The 22,398-nt window shown below is 46.0% G+C and overlaps 1 protein-coding gene across 1 annotated transcript; it reads left to right on the forward strand.

Moving 5' to 3' along the window:
• Positions 1-3: 3 nt before the first annotated feature.
• On the forward strand, positions 4-21,033 carry DESI1 (desumoylating isopeptidase 1). Its single transcript, XM_064155140.1, has 6 exons — positions 4-406; positions 11,540-11,561; positions 13,075-13,144; positions 13,980-14,089; positions 14,863-14,985; positions 18,039-21,033. The coding sequence occupies exons 1-6, from the start codon at positions 28-30 to the stop codon at positions 18,130-18,132; spliced, it is 798 nt and encodes a 265-aa protein (XP_064011210.1). The 5' UTR covers positions 4-27; the 3' UTR covers positions 18,133-21,033.
• Positions 21,034-22,398: the final 1,365 nt, after the last annotated feature.

Genomic DNA, 22,398 nt, shown 5'->3' on the forward strand with positions numbered 1-22,398 from the left:
CGCAGGCCGGAAGAGGCTCCCCAGCCAATGGCCGGGGCAGTTCCCCGTCCCCGCCCGCCCCAGGCCGGAGCCGCCGCGCTGCATAACGGCGCAGTGACGGCGCAGCTCGGCCGGCTGCCGGCTGCCGCGCAGGCGCAAAGGCAGCGTCCTCCTTCCGTTCCGTCTGTCACCTCACAGTTAGTGTCGCCGCACCCGGCGAGCGGCAGAGGGGCCAGCATCGGGGTCGCCCTTTCCCGTTCCCCTCCGCTTTCCGGCCGGGCGGCGGGTATCTGTCAGGGTTCCCGGGTGCCGCCCGGCGGCTGTGTTTGCACCTCCATGGAGGAGCCGCTGGCCCTGCACCCCGTCAAGCTCTATGTGTACGACCTGTCCAAGGGCATGGCCCGGCGCCTCAGCCCCCTCATGCTGGGTAAGAACACGGCAGGGGCACGGGCGGCGTCTCGCCTCCGCGCAGAGCCGCGCCCGGCCTGGACTCCCAACTCCCGCCGCCTCCCCAGGGGCTTGTTTCCCTCCGCCGACAGCTACGTCTCGGCTTATCCGTGCTGGGAAACGGGGCGGCTTTCGTCCCACTCAGCCCCGGGAATGGCTTTCCGTTGCCCGGTACCGCTCTTCTGAGGCAACGGCCCGCCGGGGAAGGGCTCCCTGAGGGGATGGGCAGTGCTCGGCGGCTGCGAGCAGCGGGCCGCGGCGGTGGCCGGTGGCTGGAGCACGACTTGGGAGCGTGCGGGTCTGGTCTGTACTGGGGGTCTGGTACGTGGGCGTAGAGTGGGGTTTGTCTGCAGCATCCCCTGTGTTTGTTGTCAGCGGGACGAGCTCTGTTGATACGGCGGCTCCCAGTGACCAGGGGCAGGCTCTTTTCTCTCTTCTGCCCTTCGTCACCTTACTGGCTTTATTTCCTAAAGGCTAATTAGAAGTATTAGCCCCTGAAGTGAGGGAGAGCTCAACTGCTGACAGCCTGACTGCGCGACACCCTGGCAGGAAGGCCAGGCTGGAGCGAAGCCTTCTATTCTTTACAAGGTTATTGAGTTCCAAGGACTCCATGTTGCCGTGAGGCTGGACAGGGACATGTTTTGGTGGTTCGTGTTGTGCGACTTGCCGCCTTCTCCTTCCAGAGAGCTTGTGAGAGTTTGTGGCATGTTTTCCTGGGCATGTGTGCGTTTCCAGATGAACCTTGGACTTGGGATGGGACGGAAACTTGAAGTTTAGGAAGTGTAAATTAGGAACGCACCAAGAGTGGTTTATACCTGTTACATGTAGACTCTGGCCCGTGTCAGACCAGCAGTCTGTGTGAGATGAGGCTTCTCAACAGGCTCGGTGGCTGAACAGATGGCTTCGTGTAATCTTGTTCTGCAGTTTGTTGGCATTCTCCTTGCTCATCTGTCCTATGAGAAGATTCTGTGCTTTATTGAAAGCTTAAAGTGAAAAGTCCAAGTGATTCTTAGCATGCAGTTTCATACACATCAACATAGAGAGGAAGGTAATACAGAGGTTGTATGTGGCGAACGTTCTCTGTTAGCCAGACAGCAACAACGACTTTGAGAGATGTTTCCCATGCTGGATAACTTCAAGACTTGCATTGTGTGGTCAGAGTCACTTCCATTATAGCCCTCGGGGAAGTTAACTTTTCACCTGTTTTATCTCGTTCTGAGAGTTCCAAGATACAGAGTAGATGTGTGCAGGATGATTTATTGTGTTTGAGTGGAGCAGACTTTAACCGGTCTTATTCCAGAGCCTTGGTCCAAGCAAACACTGGGTTGTCTCTGTATTTATCTCCATGCCTGTCTCCACATAGATCAAGTAAAGTCTTTTTAGCTGTATCCTTACCCACAAAGCCAGTCTTGGGCTCTCGTATAGCTGCCTGCCTTTCACATAAAAACACTTAGTGCATGACTTTGTTCCTGGTGCTTTTTTATGTTAGCCAAACGATGGCTTAAAAGCTCTGTGCTTGTGGTAGAGTTTGGTGCTAAATTTCTAGAAGCCTGAGTAATGAAAAGGAAAACATAAAAATCTGAACACATGTCTTGGTAGTGTGGGAAGTGTTGCTGTTAGTACTGCCTCATAACTAGCTGAGCTCAGACGTGTTTGTGGAACGGGGCCAACTAGGCCTGCGTGGTCACAGTGACAATGCAGACTGCAGAATACTTGGGATTATGTGGATCCAGCAATTGCCTGGTCCATAAAACAAATCATTGTTGCCTTTTTTTTTTTCCATCCCTTCCTTTCCTTTCCATCCCTTCCTTTCCTTTCCATCCCTTCCTTTCCTTTCCATCCCTTCCTTTCCTTTCCATCCCTTCCTTTCCTTTCCATCCCTTCCTTTCCTTTCCATCCCTTCCTTTCCTTTCCATCCCTTCCTTTCCTTTCCATCCCTTCCTTTCCTTTCCATCCCTTCCTTTCCTTTCCATCCCTTCCTTTCCTTTCCATCCCTTCCTTTCCTTTCCATCCCTTCCTTTCCTTTCCATCCCTTCCTTTCCTTTCCATCCCTTCCTTTCCTTTCCATCCCTTCCTTTCCTTTCCATCCCTTCCTTTCCTTTCCATCCCTTCCTTTCCTTTCCATCCCTTCCTTTCCTTTCCATCCCTTCCTTTCCTTTCCATCCCTTCCTTTCCTTTCCATCCCTTCCTTTCCTTTCCATCCCTTCCTTTCCTTTCCATCCCTTCCTTTCCTTTCCATCCCTTCCTTTCCTTTCCATCCCTTCCTTTAAGTATCTTCTGTGCATTTGCACTCATCTGTTATACCTCCAAACTATGTATAGAAACCTCCTCAAGAGCAAAGTCCTGGAGAGAATAAGAGAATGCTCCTCCTGCCTCATGTTCACACCTTTCCCCCCCCGAAGAACAATAGAAAGTGTTGCTACTTCTTTGGACATCAACTTTCAGGTGGTCAACAGCTGTTTTTCTTCTTGTTTTTTTTTTTTTCCCCTGTCAGTGACAGTCATAAACTGTCTATCACCAGGGGAAGTCATGGAAATTGAGGAGGAAAGAATTTCTTAGATGGTTTAGTGCTAAATATTTGTCATCTCTACTTGGGCTATTCTTCCCCAAGGTGCCAAGTTTCACCGGAGCACTGCTCTTGCTTTGGGAGATGATTCTGTGACATCACCTGTATTGAAATGCCTGCTTTGGAGAGAAGAAACAAATAGAGTAATTGGTTGTGCTAAAATTAACTCCTAGCACGCTCAAGAACAGAAGCTCAGACACCCCTGCCGGAGGGGAATAAATCCTTTCGGATGGGGCTGACTGCTGCAAGAGCATCGCCGTGTGGTATCTTGAGCCGTGCCTATAGGATCCAGAGCTATTATGGGTAATGTCAGCACAGTGTTCAAGGATCAGCTCTCACTACTAAACTTCATAACTTTTTCAACATCAGTTCTCTCCAGTGGCATTGAATGAAGATTCTGGAAGACAGAGCTGTTCATAGCAGATTTTAGAGTGACTTAGTTGTGCCCCTTGGGCATATTTTCACTTTTCTTGGCAAGTTTGCTCTTTTCCCCTCTCAGACTGCTTTTGTACTTACTTTTTCAGTGACTAATTCTCAAGTATATGTGAGTAAATATTGTAGTTCAGTTGCTTTGGTATCAGAAGTGGCATTTTTAACTTTTGTGTGTAGTTGTTCTGCAGTCATATTCTCTACAGGTACTGCTCCCCTTCTCTTCCCCATTCTCAGTCTTTGTGACTATGTTTATCTGTCCACCTGCATTATCACATAATAATAAATGTTGACTTGAATGCAGTTAGATTTCTGGTTACAGTGCAGAAAACATAATCCACCTGTGCCTGTGGAGGGTTAAGAGAAAACCAGAAATAGTTTAGCTTACAGGGCTGATTTTGAAGTAGACATCCAAAGGCAGAGAGATCTTTAAGGAAGATTAAAATCCTGTTGCATCATGCTTAAAGAAAAATATCTTGCAGCTGTCAAAGCTCTCCTGTCCCACAACCAAGGTTACTGATCATGTTGATCACAGAATGGGTCTGTTTAGTCTGGAGAAGAGTGAGAAGGGGATCCCATAAATCTCTTAGGGGCTGGTGTCGAGACAGGCAGACTCTTCTCAGCAACAGGCACAATCTGGAACACAGGTAGTTACATCTAAATATGAGAATAAAAGTCTCTACTTTGAAGGTGGTGGAGCACAGGGACAAGCTTCTCAGGAAGTTTGCAGAGTCTCCTTTGGAGATACTCAAAACCCTTCTGGGTGCAGTCCTGTGCAGCCTGCAGGTGAAGCTGTTTTAGCAGGGGGATTTGACAAGATGATCTCTATCAGTCCTTTCCCACCCCTACCTTTCTGTGATTCTGTAGTGAGCAGGACTGTAGTTTACCATGGCAGCTTTGGCTTAGTGTATAAATTAATGGTGAGCTGACTGGGAGCATGCATCAGTTGAAATTTTCAAGTGATGTGTTCAGCTGTAGGGACTTAACAGCCCAGGAAGAATTAGAGCAAAAGGCAACTGTAAAAGGAGGAACCTTCTGTTTTGTTCCTTTTTTTCCAGACCCAGTGCATTGCTCTGCCTCTCCTCCCTGTGTTCTGAGGAGTTGAATTGCAGCAGTGTGGGGTTCCACTAGCTTTGTATCAGAGCATTTGCTAGAGATTTCATGAGTTGTGATGAAAATCAAGTGCAATACCCTCCCCCAATCCAGCCTACTTCTTGATCTCTCCAGGCACCTCAAGGAGAAGAGAACTGAAACAGGCTCCTCCCTCTATGTTAATTTCTTTTGCTTTGGCTGAGCACCCTGAGTAGCACATGGGAGAAGATACTTGACTAATTAGGATAATTTTCAGTTCAAAAAGGCAATTGTAGCAATTTCCTTAAGCAAATTCATTATGCAAAGCAATGTGGTGCTGGAAGTGTCCAAGCACTGTGCTGCTGGAAGTGTCCACGCTGGTTGACAACATTGCATTGCTTCCACTTCCACAGGAGACCAGTTTGCTACTTTAGAGATATTTTAGGGTCTTCTAGGGTTTGCATATCCATTGCAAGACATAGATATGCTGTTAAAAATGCTAAGCTTCCTATCATTTCTTTACAGCTCAGTAACAGGTGTTCTTGTGCTAAGGGATAGATGGCCTAAGCTCTACATGGGGTAAACTAAGTCTTCAACTCCCTACATCATTCTTTCATGTCTCAGAACTCTTCTGTCCTCCAGTTTAATAATTCAGATTAACATACAAATGTCACTTTCATTTGATATTTAAAAGGTACATAAATAAATTACACCACATGGCCTTCAAGATTAAGAAATTAACTGTGCCAGCAAAATGGTGAGCATCTAATCTTCCTTTTGCTTGGCCTTCCAGATAAATCCAAGCATGGAAGTAATCCTGTTTGATTGTATTCTAAATTTATATGGGCTTGCTAACTTCTTTCAAAATACCCTCACAACCTGACAGTGACAGTCTCCTGAATCAGTCGTAAAGCAACAGCAATGAAAAATCTTAACTACTTCATTCTCCACATTCCTGTGACTAAGCTGAGGGTCCTGGAATTGTTTCATGCATTTGAGTGTTATGTTTTGCTCGTAGGTTTCTGGCTTATGTAAGCAGCACGAAAGAATTTGAGCTTTGAATGTTACAGAGAAAAATAACAGGAAAGGGAAAAAAAATAAACAAACTTGTTTACTTGCCAGATGATACTCTGCCCAAATCAAACATTTTGAGTCTTTGAGATGCTTGAGCACACAGATCTATGCTGAACTGGCATCTTCTCCTGAGTTCTAGTGAGAATCATAGAATCAGCCAGGTTGGAAGAGACCTCCAAGATCATCCAGTCCAACCTAGCACCCAGCCCTATCCAGTCAACTAGACCATGGCACTAAGTGCCTCATCCAGGCTTTGCTTGAACACCTCCAGGGACGGTGACTCCACCACCTCCCTGGGCAGCCCATTCCAATGCCAATCACTCTCTCTGCCAACAACTTCCTCCTAACATCCAGCCTAGACCTCCCCTGGCACGACTTGAGACTGTGCATTTAGGAAGGGTCCATTGAAACACTTTGGCAGGCAAAAAAAAGAGAAGACTTAAAGATCAGGGATGTGATTATTTTTCCAAAGACTGGTAAGCTGTCACCCTAAGCTCTCACGGTAACTTTCGTGGCCATGTTTGTGGTCTGTGGCAAATGCAGGGTAGATTGATTAGCTCATCAGGGCAGCAGATCAAATCAAGCTGAATTGCTTCACATTTACTTCAGGCTGTGTGATGGTGTGGGTGTTACCTGCCCCCCCACACTTAGGAAATCACCCAGACTAGACTCAGTGACTCTGGAAGTTGAACAAAGCTTTTATATTTACAGCTGAGCACAAAGTACAAGCAGATATTTACAATATATACAGGTATATACATGTGATGGTTTGGGTGTTCCCTGCCCCCCCCACACACACTTTGAAAATCACTCAGACTAGACTCAGCCAGCTCTGGAAATTTGAACGCAGCTTATATTTACAGCTAGCACAAGATACAAGCAGATGTTTACAGTATATACAATTGTATACAGACATATACAAGGTAAAAGGTAACACAGACACACAACAGCCCTCCCAGAAACCTGAGTCCCCAGGAGGGGCTCCCAACCACCCTTCCACCTTTTCCCACCCCTCTCAATCTTACCCCAGCCCCAAGGAATGGAGGTTTGGCCAGGGGGTTAGGAAGCAAAGAGAGATGGCAGGGAGGCCAAAGAGACATGCAGCTCAGAGCTCCCAAGCAGAAGTGGTACAACTCCCTTATCTGTTTGGATTCTTGTTCTTACACATCTCAGCAAGCCTATGAGTGAAGTAGACATCACCCTGTTTCCCTTCACAGCCTGTAATCTAGTCCTTCTCACCCAAACATTCTAGCTGGCTTCAAACTAGCACAATACAGAAATCTACAAGTTAAAAGGTAATACAAAAACACATCTCAGCCCTCCCAGAAACCTGAGTCCCCAGGAGGGGCTCCCAACCGCCCTTACTTCTTCCTCCCTCCTCTCTGGCTTACCCAGGACTTTGCCTTATGCTCAGATTAGCCTGGAGGGTTGGCCAGGGGCATTAGGAAGCAGGTGAATTAGTCACACAGACGGCAGGTTAGGTTAGAGAGAGAGAGAAGTTCAGCCCAAAGCCCAGACAGCAGCTCTGTTATCTGTTTGTGTTCTTATCCTTATACATCTCAGCAAGCCTATGAGTGAAGTAGACATCACCATTGTTTTCTTCTCACAGCCTGTAATCTAGTTGTTCTCACCAAAACATTCTAGCTAGCTGCAAACTAGCACAGGCTGAGAAGTAAATTCCCAGTTGCTGTGGGACAGCTGTTACCTGGTACCTTGACCACATGTACGCTAATTGTTGTGTAATTAAGTCTGTACATCTACATTTGCAGCACTGTTTCCTGCTTAACAGGGCATTGTCACTTGAAATACCTAAAATCTTTAGGCATCTTGCCATTCCTCTGTTTTATCTAAGGACTATCATCCCATCAGGACATTCCTGTCCTGTGTTGTATGCAGGCACATCATTTGCTGTAGGCATTGAGTGAAGGCTGATGCCTGCAATTTAAAAGCTTTTGCACCTCAAATAAAAATTACTGGAGGATCAGACTCTTCTATCTAGCTGCAGACAGCCTCAGGTTATGAGTGAAGCTGTTGGCTTTGGTGGCAGCAGAAGCCTGTAGTTGTGGCCACCATGCTGAGTGCCACAGAGGCTTGGAGTCTTGTGGCAAGGAGATGATGTGTCAGTATCCCAGTTGGTATTTGCAATCCTATCTTCTAGCCCATTCGGTTGATTACAGGATGTAAGCTCTGTAGGATTACTTGAGGAAACTCCCTGGCAAGCCTGACCTTCTGTTTTATTTTTTCTTTAAGCTGGACAGTGCTGCCAGAGGCACTTTAGTGGAAAGTGTTGCTGCAAGGCCTGGATACAGCTTTTGCTGTAGCGGTGCTACTGCAGTGCTGTGCTCACGCTCTCACTTGGGCAGCTGGCTGTGGAAACAGGGTAGTGCCAGACCTTGCTTGGTCATACTGTTGGGCCTGGTGTGTGCATGATGCCTTCAGATGCTGCAGGCAATGTATTTTGTATGTAGTGGACCATGTCCAGCAGAAGGCAAGGTGTGACTCCTCAGTGCAGGCTGCTCTGGTGGCTTCAGGTGAGCCTGTCAGGAGTGGCACTGATTGTGAGCTGTCAATCTGTACAATGTGTAAGTTTGAGAGAAGAAGAGGCAAAACTTTGGGGGACAATTACGGTGTCCACAAAGGTCTATACAGAACCCCCTATGTGATGCAACAGACATTGAGACTCTTAGTGAGCAGCAGGAAGGGAAGCTGTCCAAGTTCCTCAGAATCGGATGTTCATTGACTTGTGCCTCTGTCAGTCTGTTCCGGAGCAGAGATGATGGCAGCCAGCTGTGCAGCATGGGAAACTGCAGCAGATACCAAAAGTTCTTGGTCTTGGATGTCTCTGGTGGTGCTTAAGTGGCCAATAAAGGTGGATTTCTTAGGCATTAGATTCCCCAGCAGTATTTTCATTCACTGTTTCTGAGTACAGTGTCAGAAAGGGACTTCATCTGCACCGGACTAGAGAGTTACCATGGATGCTTTACTGTCATCAGTGCTGCAGATCTGGCTTGTGTTTTCCAACAGTGCCAGCCTGGTTAGTGTCTCACAGGAGCCAAGCTAAAATAGGAGGTTAGCAGCTCCATTAAGATTAGCAAACCAGAGCTTGGCACAATCTGACCTAGCTAAGCAGCCTCAGACAGACCTGCTTTGTGAAGATGGGCAGCTTCACTTGCCAAGAGCTGTTATTACCCTGGAAGTTGCTGCCTGTTGTTGGTTATGGATTTTGTGTGTGGCAGCCAGAGAGGAGCCCCCCAGGGTTGGACTCCAGTCTACTACAAAGTGCTTTCCTAAATCCTCTCTGGGTTTGTTCATACACTTAGTAAATTGCTTTGATGGAAAGGGACTTCTGGAGGCTCTGCGCGAGGTTAATCTGGCAAGAGAGATTCTTCAGGGTCCTGAGCAGCTGAGTATCCCCCAATGATGGAAATTCCATATGCTTTCTGGACCTCTGCCCCAGAGTTTGACCACCTTCCTGGTAATTATTTTTCCTCTTACTGAGCTGGTTATATCCCATTTTTCAGCTATCACCTGCTGCCTTTCACTGTGCACCTCTGAGAAGAGCAAAGCTCCCTTTCCTCCCTACCTGTGAGGTAGTTGTAGACAGCAATAAGAACTCTTGGGATCCCTTTCCTCCCTACCTGTGAGGTAGTTGTAGACAGCAATAAGGACTCTTGGGATCCCTTTCCTCCCTACCTGTGAGGTAGTTGTAGACAGCAATAAGGACCCCTGGGATCCCTTTCCTCCCTACCTGTGAGGTAGTTGTAGACAGCAATAAGGACTCTTGGGATCCCTTTCCTCCCTACCTGTGAGGTAGTTGTAGACAGCAATAAGGACTCTTGGGATCCCTTTCCTCCCTACCTGTGAGGTAGTTGTAGACAGCAATAAGGACTCTTGGGATCCCTTTCCTCCCTACCTCTTAGGTAGTTGTAGACAGCAATAAGGACTCTTCTCCAGACATCAGAGTGGTTCTCTCAGCCACTCATCAATGCAGCAAGTGCTCCAGCCCACTATGTCAGTGCCTTTTGTACAAGGGGGACTCAAAAGTGAACACAAGATACTGTCCACAAACAAGTGTTGAACAGGGGGAAGGAGTCACTTCAGCTGCTGGCTGCAGTCTTGCTGGAGCAGCCCAATGTGTGGTAGTAGCCTTTGATGCAGTGATCTTTTCAAGTGTTTTTAAGTGCATGAGCAGGTTCCCAGCACCACCTTCTGTATTTTCAGTATCTAAGTCTTTCTGCAGACAAAACCTAGATGCAAAGTGGCAACTTTAGAGAAAGCCTTTGACCATCATTTGCTATAAATGTTTGTGGAAGTAACTCTTAAGATGTTATTTTTCTACTGAGCATGCAAAAGGGCAGATACAATTTCAGTATGTGCTGTCTTTGAAACAATTTACCTTGAAAGAAAGTTCAGGTTTCTAGTGGGAAACAGTGATTTCATGTGAGCTAAAGAGGAATAATTTATTGGCACACATATGTAACACTGTGTACAGCCAAGCAGCAGAGCCTGTGGTTGGCCAGCTGCTAAAATTAGGGCACTGAGCTGAACCCTAGAAAAGTGAAAGCTTTCATGGGGAAGGTGTGGAGCAAGGATTAAGGAGCACAGCAGCATGGGGACACAGTGAAGGGGCAGCAAACACTTCTGAGATGTGACAATATGCTGCTCCACTTCTCTCATCGTTGCTGCTACCTTTTGGCCTTCATCCTACTCCATGCCTACATTTCTGTGCAAAGGGTTGACAGTGAATATGCTTGCTGCCTGGCTGTCATCCATGGTAGTGACAGATCCATCCACCTACTTCAGAACTGCATGTGCTTCGACTGGTGTCTGTATTGATACAGCAGCCTTTTTCCTGCCTTTGCTTTTGTATGGCCCTTGTCTGAAACAGGTATCTATCTCTGTGCCTCTTTCACTTCAGGCTGGAGTGGGGAAAATATGATAGTGATTATTTGTTCCTTCCTTGAACGTGTAAGCATCCTTTTGTCAGAGCTGTTGAAGGGTTGTCCTCCTCAGTTTTATTCCTCTGTCTTATCTGGGTTTGATCATGACAGAAAGTTGGTTTTGCCCAGAGGAAGAACTCATAAAGAACTATTCCTGCTTTGAAGTGGCATATTTTACTCCTGCCATTCACAGCCCAGAGAAGCAGGAGGGGATAAATACCTCAAGCCTCTCTGCCTGTATAGAATGGGAAATGTTTCTGCCAGCCTGTAGGCTCTTGATGCTGTGGTGCTGATCTAAGGAAGGATGATCAGAGGATGTCTTTTCACAGGAGGGGTGGGCAATGTGCCCCATCACTGCTACTGTAGCAAGTCTCATAGGAGAAGCTGGACACTACCAGAAGAAGAGTGACCCCCAAAGTTTCAGCACAGAAGTTGGCATCCTGGAGGGATAAAACATTGCAGTGTCCAGCTACCATTTAGGCCTCTGATACATTAACTGCAGCACATTGTGTAATGTTCTGCCTCTCCTTGGGAATTGTGGGGGAAGAGAAGGGGAATGCAACTGAGCCAAGCTTCATTTTCACCAAACTTTATTAAACAAGTGGAATAATTTATTGTTGTTCTTGATCCCTTCCAGTCCAGACCATTTTATGAGTCTATGAAAAAGAAAGCAGAATGTTCTGTGTTGCCTAACTGTGCAATTCTGAAATCACTGTAAAACTCACCTCTTCTGCTCCTCACTGCAGACTAAGTTCAGGAAAAGGTTTTATTTCTTGATCTGTAGATAAAAGCCCAAGGAAGGTGAGTACCAGCAGAAGAGGATGGCATTGCCACCTCTCTATGCAGGAGAAAAGTGCATCAGAGATGTGAAAATATTAGTTCATCTGAAAGAAAAACGTTCTGTTTCTTTAAAAGCAGCTCTGGGGTGAAATCTGATGGTGAAGTAATAAGCACATTTGCTGAGTGATTGACAGAAGGTAGGCTGAGATCTGGAAAGTACATTGCTAATGACTCTTCTTTTCTCTGCATACAGGGAAGCAGCTGGATGGCATCTGGTAAGTGACTAGATCTAAATTGCATAATGTGTGCTAAACACTATGTGGTGCAGGAAGTATTTTCCTTATGAGGTTATGTATGCTTCAGATCTTAAGAACGTTTTGGTGCTTCAGGGAGACCAAGGCACTGTTTGTTCCTGAATACGGTAAGATGATGCACAGTCATCTTACTTTGGCCAGCAGGGCCAGGAAGGTGATTCTTCCCCTTTACTTTGCTCTTGACAGACCCCACCTGGAGTACTGTGTACAGTTCTGGAGCCCCTAACACAAGAGGGACATGGAACTGTTGGAGCAAGTCCAGAGGAGGGCCACGAAGATGATCAGAGGGCTGCAGCAGCTCTGCTATGAGGACAGGCTGCGAGTGTTGGGGCTCTTCAGTCTGGAGAAAAGAAGGATTTGAGGAGACCTTGTAGTAGCCTTCCAGTATCTGAAGAGGGCCTACAGGAAGGCTGGGGAGGGACTATTGACAAGGTCTTGTAATGACAGGACGAAGAGTAATGGGCTTAAACTGGAAGAGGGTAGATGTAGACTAGGTGTTAGGAAGAAGTTCTTTGCAGTGAGGGTGGTGAGACACTGGCACAGGTTGCCCAGGGAGGCTGTGGCTGCTTCCTCCCTGGAGGTGTTTAAGGCCAGGTTGGATGAGGTCTTGAGCAACCTGCTCTAGTGGGAGGTGTCCCTGCCTATGGTGGAGGGTTGGAGCTGGGTGATTCTTGAGGTCCCTTCCAGCCTAGACCATTCTATGATTCTATCAGGTGCTGGTTAAGCTTCTCCATTCAAAGCTTAGCAGACCCCTTGAAAAGAAGTGTTGACAGTAGTTGTTGCATTTTAGAGCACTTGTACACTTGCTTTTTCAGGGGTAAGATACTGTCCTTGTCCCAAGCACTTTGATTTTCTACTTACAAGCATGCCTAAACAGAGTAAAAGAGTGGGAAGAAGGTATTACAGAACCAGGTTTTCTAGCACACAGCAGCGGTGGCTATGTTAGGTTACAAAACACCTCCCACTTTGCTATAATTCACATAAAGAGTTTAAAAAATCAAACCCATGTCCACCTCCATTTTCCTCTCTATTATCACAGTATCACACAGTATCACAGTATATATTGATCCACCTCCAGTGCTTGTTCAGCCACCTTCTTGGTGTCTATCAGACATGCACTTCTGTCAGTGTGGTAGCTCTCTGTGGCTTCACTGTGAGCCCTTTAGCTAAAAGAGGCTGCCAGAGCTGTCATGCTACTGTGGAAGTCCCTCTCTTCCTCTGTTTCTTCATGCTTGAGTGCCTAGCTAAGCATGTTCTTTCCCAACCACTCACAGAATTAGCAGCAGGTTTGATAATCATTGCTTCCATATCCATCAGTGCTCCAGCAGATCCTGTTTCTACTCCCAGCAATATACTGACCTTTTATTTCAGTTAATCACTTCTTGATGTCCTTGAGTACATAGATTTACCAGGGATTTTTGTGCTAGGTTCAATGTTTCCTTTGTTTCACCTGTGGTTTTATTCTCTGTGGCAGGCACACCTCCATAATAGTCCATAAGGATGAGTTCTTCTATGGCAGTGGAGGAATCTCCAGCTGTGCACCTGTAAGTTAAGCTTCCTTTTTTCTAATCGTTTTATGATGGCATTGCCTGATCAGAATTGCTTCTATCACTGTTGCTTAGAAAAAGATGCAGAGGGATTCTAGATTCAGCCAGATGTGGCTGCTTGCCATAGTTGTCCAGAGCATCTGAGCAAAAAATGGAGCATGGACAGTGGATTTAATCCCAACTAAATACAAGTTGAGTGTTGCTTCTGCTGGTAGAGTGTATCCACAACACCTGCTGTAGCTGCATTGCCAGGGGTCTAATTCTGTATCAATAGGTATTACATGCAGGCTTGGCAAGCTAAGGCATTCTTCTAAGATTAAAGACAAAAACGAATTCATGATGTTTTGTCAGATCTTTTTGTGTTCTTGGAGAGTGAGAATTGATTGGACATCCTTCTAAAGCAGAATTTTGCCATAGCTTAGAGCTTTGGACACATAGCCAAGTCTCCAGGCTGAAATATAAGCTGCATAGCTCTTTACAGTGAGGGTGGTGAAACACTGGCACAAGTTGCCTGGGGAGGTTGTGAGTACTCCCTCCTTGGAGATGTTCAAGGCTAGGTTAGATGAGTCCTTAAGTGACCTGTTTTATTGGGAGGTGTCCCTGCCTATGGCTGGGGGTGGAACTAGATGATCTTTGAGGTCCCTTCCTGCCTAGACCATTCTATATTACTTCTCATTCTCCCAGTGCAGACCTGAGGAGGCAGTAGGGCTTGCGTACCAAATGTTCTTCCTCTTGTGCCTGGGCAAGCCACGATAGCTCTCTTCCCTAGAGTCCACCAAAAGAATTCAAGTCTGTCCATTGACCATTGTCTTCTGGGTGTTCATTTTTACAGGGAGGGACACTTCTTGGCCCTCCAGACACAGTTGTGGACCTGGGGAACACGGAAGTCACAGAGGAAATCTTTCTGGAGTATCTTTCCTCTTTGGGGGAGTCTATGTTTCGGTAAGTAGCAGCTTGCACTATGGAACCTGTAGAGCAAAACAGCCTTGAGGGACAGTGGTACAGAGTGAAGTGAGGTATGAAACCAGTCCTGCTCACAAAGCTTTGGCTGCTGAATGTGTTACCTGGTAATCACAAAGCATGAGACCAGAACTGATGCAGCCATACACAAGGAGCCACCAGCTAGGCAATCCTCTGGTGTGCCAGCCTTGAGCTAGGCTGGGAAAACAGCCTGCCAGGAAGCCATTCACACTGTTCTTCATGAAATGGAATAGTGCTTGGAATGCCTTCGAGAGAATCACCAGGGAGGATGGAGGCACTGTATGAAATACTTCAGTAAATACTGCTTTGCCTCATGAGTCATAGGTGAAGTGTTGTAGTAAAAGCTGCCAACTTCCAGAGGAGTGAAAGCAAGGCTTTGCTGTTGAAGAGTCTATCCTGCTTCTCAGAGAATAGGAAACAGTAGCATTCAGTGTTCTGACTACATTTCAGTGTCAGTAATTCCTGTGATTTGCTGTTGTTCTTTCTGACCTCACTTACCCTCTAAAGAACCATTGTATAAAGCCAGTAATGCAGAGAGATGTCATTTTCCACCCTGATTCAGCTGAATTTGAAGGTGAATTGTTGTCTGTATTTTATCTACTTGCCTTAGAATTCTTGGGGGGGGGAAGTGCTAATATAAGGAGAACGTTTTTCATTAGAGGTATGAGATTTTCTGGTTGCTAGATTTATTGCTTAGTGTCTCTTTACATTTCAATTCCTTTCCTGTGGCCCAGAGGAGAGTCTTATAACCTCTTCGAACATAACTGCAACACCTTCAGTAATGAAGTGGCACAGTTCCTGACAGGAAGAAAAATCCCTTCCTACATCACTGACCTTCCAGCTGAAGTTCTTGCCACGTGAGTATGCTTTCCACTCCTCTCTGTGGTGTATTGCTTTGTGCTGGTGCTTAGAGAGAGACAGCTGTACCAGTTTCTGCTCTCTTTCTCTGAGAACCAGTCAGGGTCGGAAGGGACCTCAAGGATTATCTAGTTCCAACCCCCCTGCCACAGGCAGGGGCACCCTACTCTAGATCAGGCTGGCCAGAGCTCCATCCAGCCTGGCCTTAATCACCTCCAATGCCTCAACCACCTCCCTGAGCAACCCATTCCAGGCTCTCACCACTCTCATGCTGAACAACTTCCTCCTCACATCCAGCCTGAACCTACCCATCTCCAGCTTCTCTCCATTCCCCCTGGTCCTGTCACTCTCTGATATCTTGAAAAGTCCTTCCCCAGCTTTTTTGTAGGCCCCCTTCAGATACTGAAAGGCCACAGTGAGGTCACCTGGGAGCCTCCTCTTCTCCAGACTGAACAGCCCCAACTCCCTCAGTCTGTCCTCCTATACTGATTAACAATCCAGTGGAATGATACAGACCTATCTATTGTTTTTCTTTTGCATCCCATCCTTTATTTGCCTTTTACTATTTTTTTCCCCCTCCTATTCACCATCTTTGGAATTCTCCTGTTCTTTGTTTTAAGCCTTTGTAGCCTAATTCTAAATTATAGTTTTAAAGCACCACAATGTGACCAGACAAACACAAAGTTTCAGAAAAATATTGCCCTTTGTTTTTTTTCTTACCTTAGGAAACCAGCATCTGATGAAGGTCACTTCTCTTACTCTAAACACTGTAATTGCAGTGGAGGTGTCAGCTTTGCTTGTCAAGAGGCAACTGAGATGTAATTTAAAAACTAGTGCTCCAGTTTTAAAGCTGGAACTGGGTGAGAAAAGAGGAGATGAAGAATTCATGCCTGGTTGTTCAGCTGAGCTGTTGAGTTTTTTGGGCTCTTTTCATAGAACCTAGCTTTGAACACCTTCAGAGAGGGAGCTTCCACAGCCTCCCTGGGCAACCTATTCCAGTGTTTCACCACCCTCACTGGAAAGAACTTCTTACTAACATCTAGTTTGAATCTCCCCTCTTCCAGTTTAAACCTTTCACTCCTCATCCTGTCATTACAAGATCTTGTCAATAGTCCCTCCTCAGCCTTCCTGTAGAACCCCTTCAGATACTGGAAGGCTACTACAAGGTCTCCTCGAAGCCTTCTCTTCTCCAGACTAAAAAGCCCCAACTCTTGCAGCCTGTCCTCATAGCAGAGCTGCTCCAGCCCTTTGAGTACCTTTATGGCCTCCTCTGGACTTGCTCCAACAGTTCTGTATCCTCCTTGTGTTGGGGGCTCCAGAACTGCACACAGTACTCCACGTAGGGTCTGATGAGGGCAGAGTAAAGGGGCAGAATCCCCTCCCTTACCCTGCTGGCCACACTTCTCTTGCTGCAGCTCAGGACACAGTTGCTGTCTGGGCTGCACTCAACGCTGCCAACTCCTGTTGAGCTTTTCATCAATCCAGACTCCCACTCCTTTTCTTTAGGGCTGCTCTCCAGCCATTTGTCCCCCAGCCTGGATTTGTGTTTGTGTGTGTTTGTTTTCTTGAGGTTTTTTTGTTTGTTTGGGGTTGTTTTCAGTGGTGGTTAATTGGTTGGTTCTTTTTAAACTCCTATCTAGTGAGGATCCCAGTGGAATTATTGGAGCTTTATCATTTAGGTCTTATTTCTTTAGTAGTACACAGGATAATTTGGGAGGCATGTGGGTTGTAGACTCCTGTTGCTTCAGATCTCTCAAAATCAGTCTGTAACAGAGTGAGTCATATTAAAAGCTAAACCAGGCACTACAGATTGTAACAGAAGTTGTTTTGTGAGTGTTGAACCATTGTCTTAAAGGCTAGAGGCTATTCTTCTAGCAGTCTTTAATGCTGATCAGGTACTTAATGAAGCACTGCAGTTGCATAACAGGGATTTCATTCACACACTTAAGTAGAGTGAATCACTAAAAGCCAGTTTCAGACCCAGGATTACCACGTTGGCAGTGTGGGCATGTTAGGATCCAGAACTGGCTTATGTAAAATCATGTTCACAATTATTAGTTTAGTTATTAAACAGTAAGATCTCTTTAACAGGTTACATTGGGTTTGCTTCAGTTTGTTGTGGAACTCTGTTCTTCACCTTTGGTTCTGTGATGTTGGTTTGATTATGCTCTAGGAAGTGAGTGCACTTCAGCAGTTAATGGGAAATTCATCAGTTAAGCCCTTTGAGATGTTTGTTGAGATGTTTACAAGTTATCCATGGCACAGCAATGTGCCCTGGTGGCCAAGGAGATCAATGGGATTCTGGGGTGTATTAAGAGTGTGTCCAGCAGATCAAGGGAGGTTCTCCCCCACCTCTGCTAAGCCCTGGTAAGATCCCATCTTGAGCACTGTGTTCAGTTTTGGGCTCCTCAGTTTAAGAGGATCAGGGATCTGCTGGAGAAGGTCCAGCAGAGGGCTACAAGGATGATTAGGGGACTGGAGCACTGCCTGATGAGGAGAGGCTGAGGGACCTGGGGCTTTTTAGTCTGGAGAAGAGAAGGCTGAGAGGGGATTTAATAAATGTTTATTAATATCTGAGGGCTGGGGGTCAGGAGAGAAGGGACAGGCTCTGCTCACTTGCTCCCTGGGATAGGACTAGGAGCAATGGATGGAAGCTGCAGCACAGGAGGTTTCACCTCAACACAAGGGGGAGCTTCTTTACTGTAAGGGTCACAGAGCACTGGAACAGGCCTCCCAGAGAGGTTGTGGAGTCTCCTTCTCTGGTGATTTTTCAAGGCCTATCTGGATGTGTTCTTTTGTGACCTGAGCTAGACTGTGTCGTCCTGCTCTGGACTTGATAGAATAGAATAGAATCAACCAGGTTGCAGAGACCTCCAAGCTCGTCCAATCCAACCTAGCACCGAGCCCTGTCCAGTCAACCAGACCATGGCACTGTGTGCCTCATCCAGTGTTTTTTTGAACACCTCCAGGCACAGTGACTCCACCACCTCCCTTATGTTCTCTTGGAGTCCCTTCCAACCCCTGACATCCTGTGATTTCTTTACCTTTTCAGACCTTTTGGACAAGCTTTAAGGCCCCTCCTGGACTCCATCCAGATCCAGCCACCCGGAGGAAATACCTTCAGCAGACATAACGGACAGAGCTAACAGGAGGGAGCCAGTGCCCAGCCTCACCAGGCCTCTTCCTTTTTAAACCTGAATCTACCAGATTTCTATTTTGTAATTTCCCATGAGAATTAACTCTACAGAAGTTGCAAGACAAGTTTTAAAATTTCCTAGGGAGAGGATTTGTCATGGTGCATGTCAGACAATGCTACCAAAAGGATTGCCATAATTTCTAATAGTGTTGTACTAATTCATACAGATTGTCTCATCCAAGCAGGCTGACACTTTCTAAGTAACTCCTGTGCTGGTAAGTGGGAAGTCATTTCATGAGCATTCAAGGGCCCATTACATGATTTGGAGTAAATAAGGTGATGACCTTGCCATCCCTTGCAGGCTTAGATCTCTTTCCTCTGTCATTGCCTATATTGTGGGGGTACTCTACTGAAGCCTTCAGGAAAAAGAGAAAGGAAGTGTTGGTAGCCTAGGAAGTAAAGGTGTCCCAGGAATAGTCTTCCTCATATTTCATGGTCATTGTGTGATTTGCTCAGGGGAAAAGCTCAACTCGTCTTAACTGGAGTGTCTGCAGTGGTTCAGCTGTGTGGGAAAGGTGATCAAGCTGAACTGTGTGCCAGAGAGAGGCTGGAGCTGGAGGTTACTGCAAGCCATGTAATTCAAGAGTTATGGAAAGTAAATATTCTGAAAACAGAATCCCCTGAGCAGAAGAGGTGGTAACAAGTTGCAGGTGAAAGTAAAATGAAGTGAAATGTTTCCTTTTCTCCCCTGTAAGCTTCTTGGCAAACAGACAGCCTCTTCTTGCTGCAAGAGCTGTGATTTTCTCATTATTCTTTTTTTCCTTAGCAAGCTAGAATGGCAGGACAGCAAGCCAGGGATAGCATGGCAACTGCACAGCAGTTCTGCCTTCAGTATCTACTTGCAGATACGGTAGGAGTTGCTACTTTCTTTGATGTTGCTGTCCTTTCCAAAGCACATCGCAGAAAAGACTCACTTAAGTTTAAGAGAAATAGGTGGAAAGTCTCCCTAAATGTAAAGAAAAGGAGGAAAAGTAAAATTAGGCTTTTTCATGGAGCAGTGGAGTTGATGGACATACATGCAGAAGCAGTCCTGTCCTTTGGTGTTAGGTTGTATCAATACTCCTATCTTCTCGTTTAAGATTCTTATAGCTTTGCAATTATTTGCAGTGGAAAAAAGATCAGGGAGATGAAAGAACATAGGCTCATTGATCTCTGTTCATGCTTGTATATAAACTATGTTCCTGAACAATTTTATAGCAGTTACATTTAGGAAGGAAGACAGCAGACAGACCCCAAAACATTGCCCCATAAATGGGGTTTGCATGTCCCAGATGCTGTGAAAAAGCATCTATGCAAATACAGAACCCACTGACCACTGCTTTGTTGTGAAACATATTGCTGCAAGCTCAGTCCTGGATCTCAAACTCCTTGCAAACTAGAGATGTCTTTCCTCTGTTGGGCTCCTTCTCCCAGAATAATGCAGTTTGAAATTTTTCTCACCCTTGTTACTCAGTGTGGACTGTTGTGGTTCATATCTTTGAGGGGATGGAATGGAGGAAAAATGCAGTTTAATCACTCTTAAATAAATACTTTGTTGCCCTGCACCTTGTGGAGTCACAATGCAGGTGGAAATAGGGCACTGTCAGTCCATTTTGCAGTTGTGTGTGCCTGTTCTCAGTGTGCAGGAGTGGCTCTTGCAGTCCAAAATGGTGGGTTTTTTGGTTGTCTTTTCCCTTGTCATTCTCTTCTTGTGTCATCAACTTCTCCTTTAGCATTTTATTTGAGGGACTGGACTTGGAGACAGCTCTAGCAACTAATACCCATAAGTTTACACAAAAGCTCTCAATCTTATCCCATCAAAATGTCCTGTTAGTAAAAAGCATTCTGTAATGAATCATTTATGGATGCATCTGGAGGAAGGATTGGTGGGTGTTTGGGTTTTGCTAAGCCATAGATCACTTTTTTCTCTTTAATATGTATATTCTCTCCAGTCTGTTCCCAATACCTATTCTGTGATGAGTAACCAGTCTCTCGTTTTAATGCACACATGCCTGTGCCACGAAGTTCCTCAGCTCAACAGGTGTATTCAAGCTGACAGAGTGCAACCCAACAGCTACATGTGCTGGTTTGGTACCAGCAAGCAGTGCAGCTACAAGTGCTTACCTTTCAGCAAGCTGCCACTTCAGGCACAGCTGCCTGCAGTGAAAGCACTGGTGCCACAGTTTCTGCCCCACACTCTGTTGCAGTAAAGTCCTGAGCCTGGTTTCTGCTTTGTTGCCTATTTTGGGACTTGTTAGATCCTCAGGAGGCAGGAAAACAAAGCCAGATGTTCAACCCATGCCTTTCAGAGCCTGCCTTTTCCCATCCTGAGCAGCCTCTTTGCCAAGACTGTTGTTACTCTAAGGTCACTAGGTAAAATTTCACTTGACCATACACTGTTTGCAATAGCCAAGGAGCTGCTGAAGGTCTTCTGGGCTCAGGACTTACTCTGTATTTTGTGGTGAAAAAACTGTAAGAGAGAATCCTGTTTCCTTGGTTTTATAGGTTAACAAGACCTCTGTACCCTTTAGGCCTCTTAGGAACCCCATTTTCTCCAAAGATAGACAAATATAACTTACAGGGCTGTGCCCCCCCACCCTTCCACCTTGCCATACCTACTTATAGGAGCGTACACTAGACTGAGAGGTGTATCTAAGTGTATATAGGTGACAAACTTCAGCCAGCTGATTGACAAAGGGGCAGGGAAACTGACCTCCTGAAAGGGTTGCCCACACTTACTATGCTATAGTGTATTGCTGGGGTTCCCCCCGTGCCATTTAAGAATTGTTAGTAAAGTCTTTAGGGGGGAAAGTGATGTTTTGATTTATTTGTGCTTTTTTTTTTCTATTACAATAAAAAGAAATACAGAAAATGTCCTTGTTTGAATATGTGTCAATGCAGCTGACCAGAAATCCTCCTCTGCATTCTGATCCCATCTGGAAAATATTGGTGCTGGAAGTAGCAGTGGCTACTCCTCTGCGCTAGGACTGGTGACAGGAGTGATTCTTACTTAAATCTGGGGACAGTTTCCTTCTGTAAGCACAGTGATACCATACCAAAGCAACACTCCTGAGGCTTGGCACAGGTTGGATGAGGTGTCTGAGGGCTGGACAGTAGGTGTTCAGTCAGAGTTTTGTGCAGCCCTTAAGTGTGCAAGAACTAAATGTCTCGAGTGTGATATTGAAGAGGCTCAATTGTCTCAAGTCTGCTGTTGAAGAGGCTCAGCAGTGCTTAAACACTGAACAGGGCTCTAAGCTTTTCCTGCTTGTTTTGATGCTGCTACTTTCAAAGGGAAAAAAGGTTTAATTAGACTCTGTGCCTGGGTTCCTCCGGAGTTGCAGAGGGTGATACTGGTGAGGGTATCCACCACCCATCATGCCTTTGCCTGTTGACTCTTGAGGAGCAAAGGAAATAATCTGACTGTGGAAAAGAAATTAATTCTGCTTGGTTCAGCATTCTGGATGCTTATTAATGGCATCCAAGTGATAAACCACACAGTTTGCTGTGCAGCAGCCTGCATTGGTGTAGCACAGAAGAGGGCTTGTAACAGAAGGGGACTTGAGCAGCGATTTGTGGTTCTGGTTGTTTGGGGCTGTGCTATCAGATGTGATGCTCATTTGCTGTCAAGTACCAGTACTGACCTCACATAAAATACTTGAGAACATGTATAAAAGGAAAACCTTGACCTTAACAGCAGCCCTAAACTGAGAGTAAGACGGTGCTCACAGCCACTTGACCTTCTAAACACCACACAAAGTATTTGGCTTTGCTGCTGGTAACAGATTTTATTCAGGGGCAGCAGTTAAGGAGAGATTATCAATAATGGTTTCAGTAGCAAAACAGCAACAGCAGCCCTGTTGTTGGAGCTAACCCAGATGAGGGAACAAGCACAACTCTCTGCAGCTGTGCACTTCACCCAAAGGCCACACACTTTTGGAAACAAAGATGGCACAAGGCCTCACAGCCCTGTGCCAAGGGGCAGCTGGGGTGCTGGGGAGAGGTCTGGGGATTTAAACTGAGTTTCTAGACCAGAATGATAAATGAGCTGGAGAAAACGCAGCAGCATTGAGAATTTTCATGGAGCTCTCTGGTGGTATAGCACAGTAGAGGAGGCTGAGGGGAGACCTCATTGCTGTCTGCAACTACCTGAAGGGATGGTGTGGAGAGGTTGTTGCTGGTCTCTTGTCACAGAGAGTGATAGAACAAGGGAGAGTGGCCTCAAGCTGAGAGTGAGTAG

Source organism: Pogoniulus pusillus, chromosome 15, assembly GCF_015220805.1.
Source record: "Pogoniulus pusillus isolate bPogPus1 chromosome 15, bPogPus1.pri, whole genome shotgun sequence".
In the NCBI taxonomy this organism is placed as follows: domain Eukaryota; kingdom Metazoa; phylum Chordata; class Aves; order Piciformes; family Lybiidae; genus Pogoniulus; species Pogoniulus pusillus.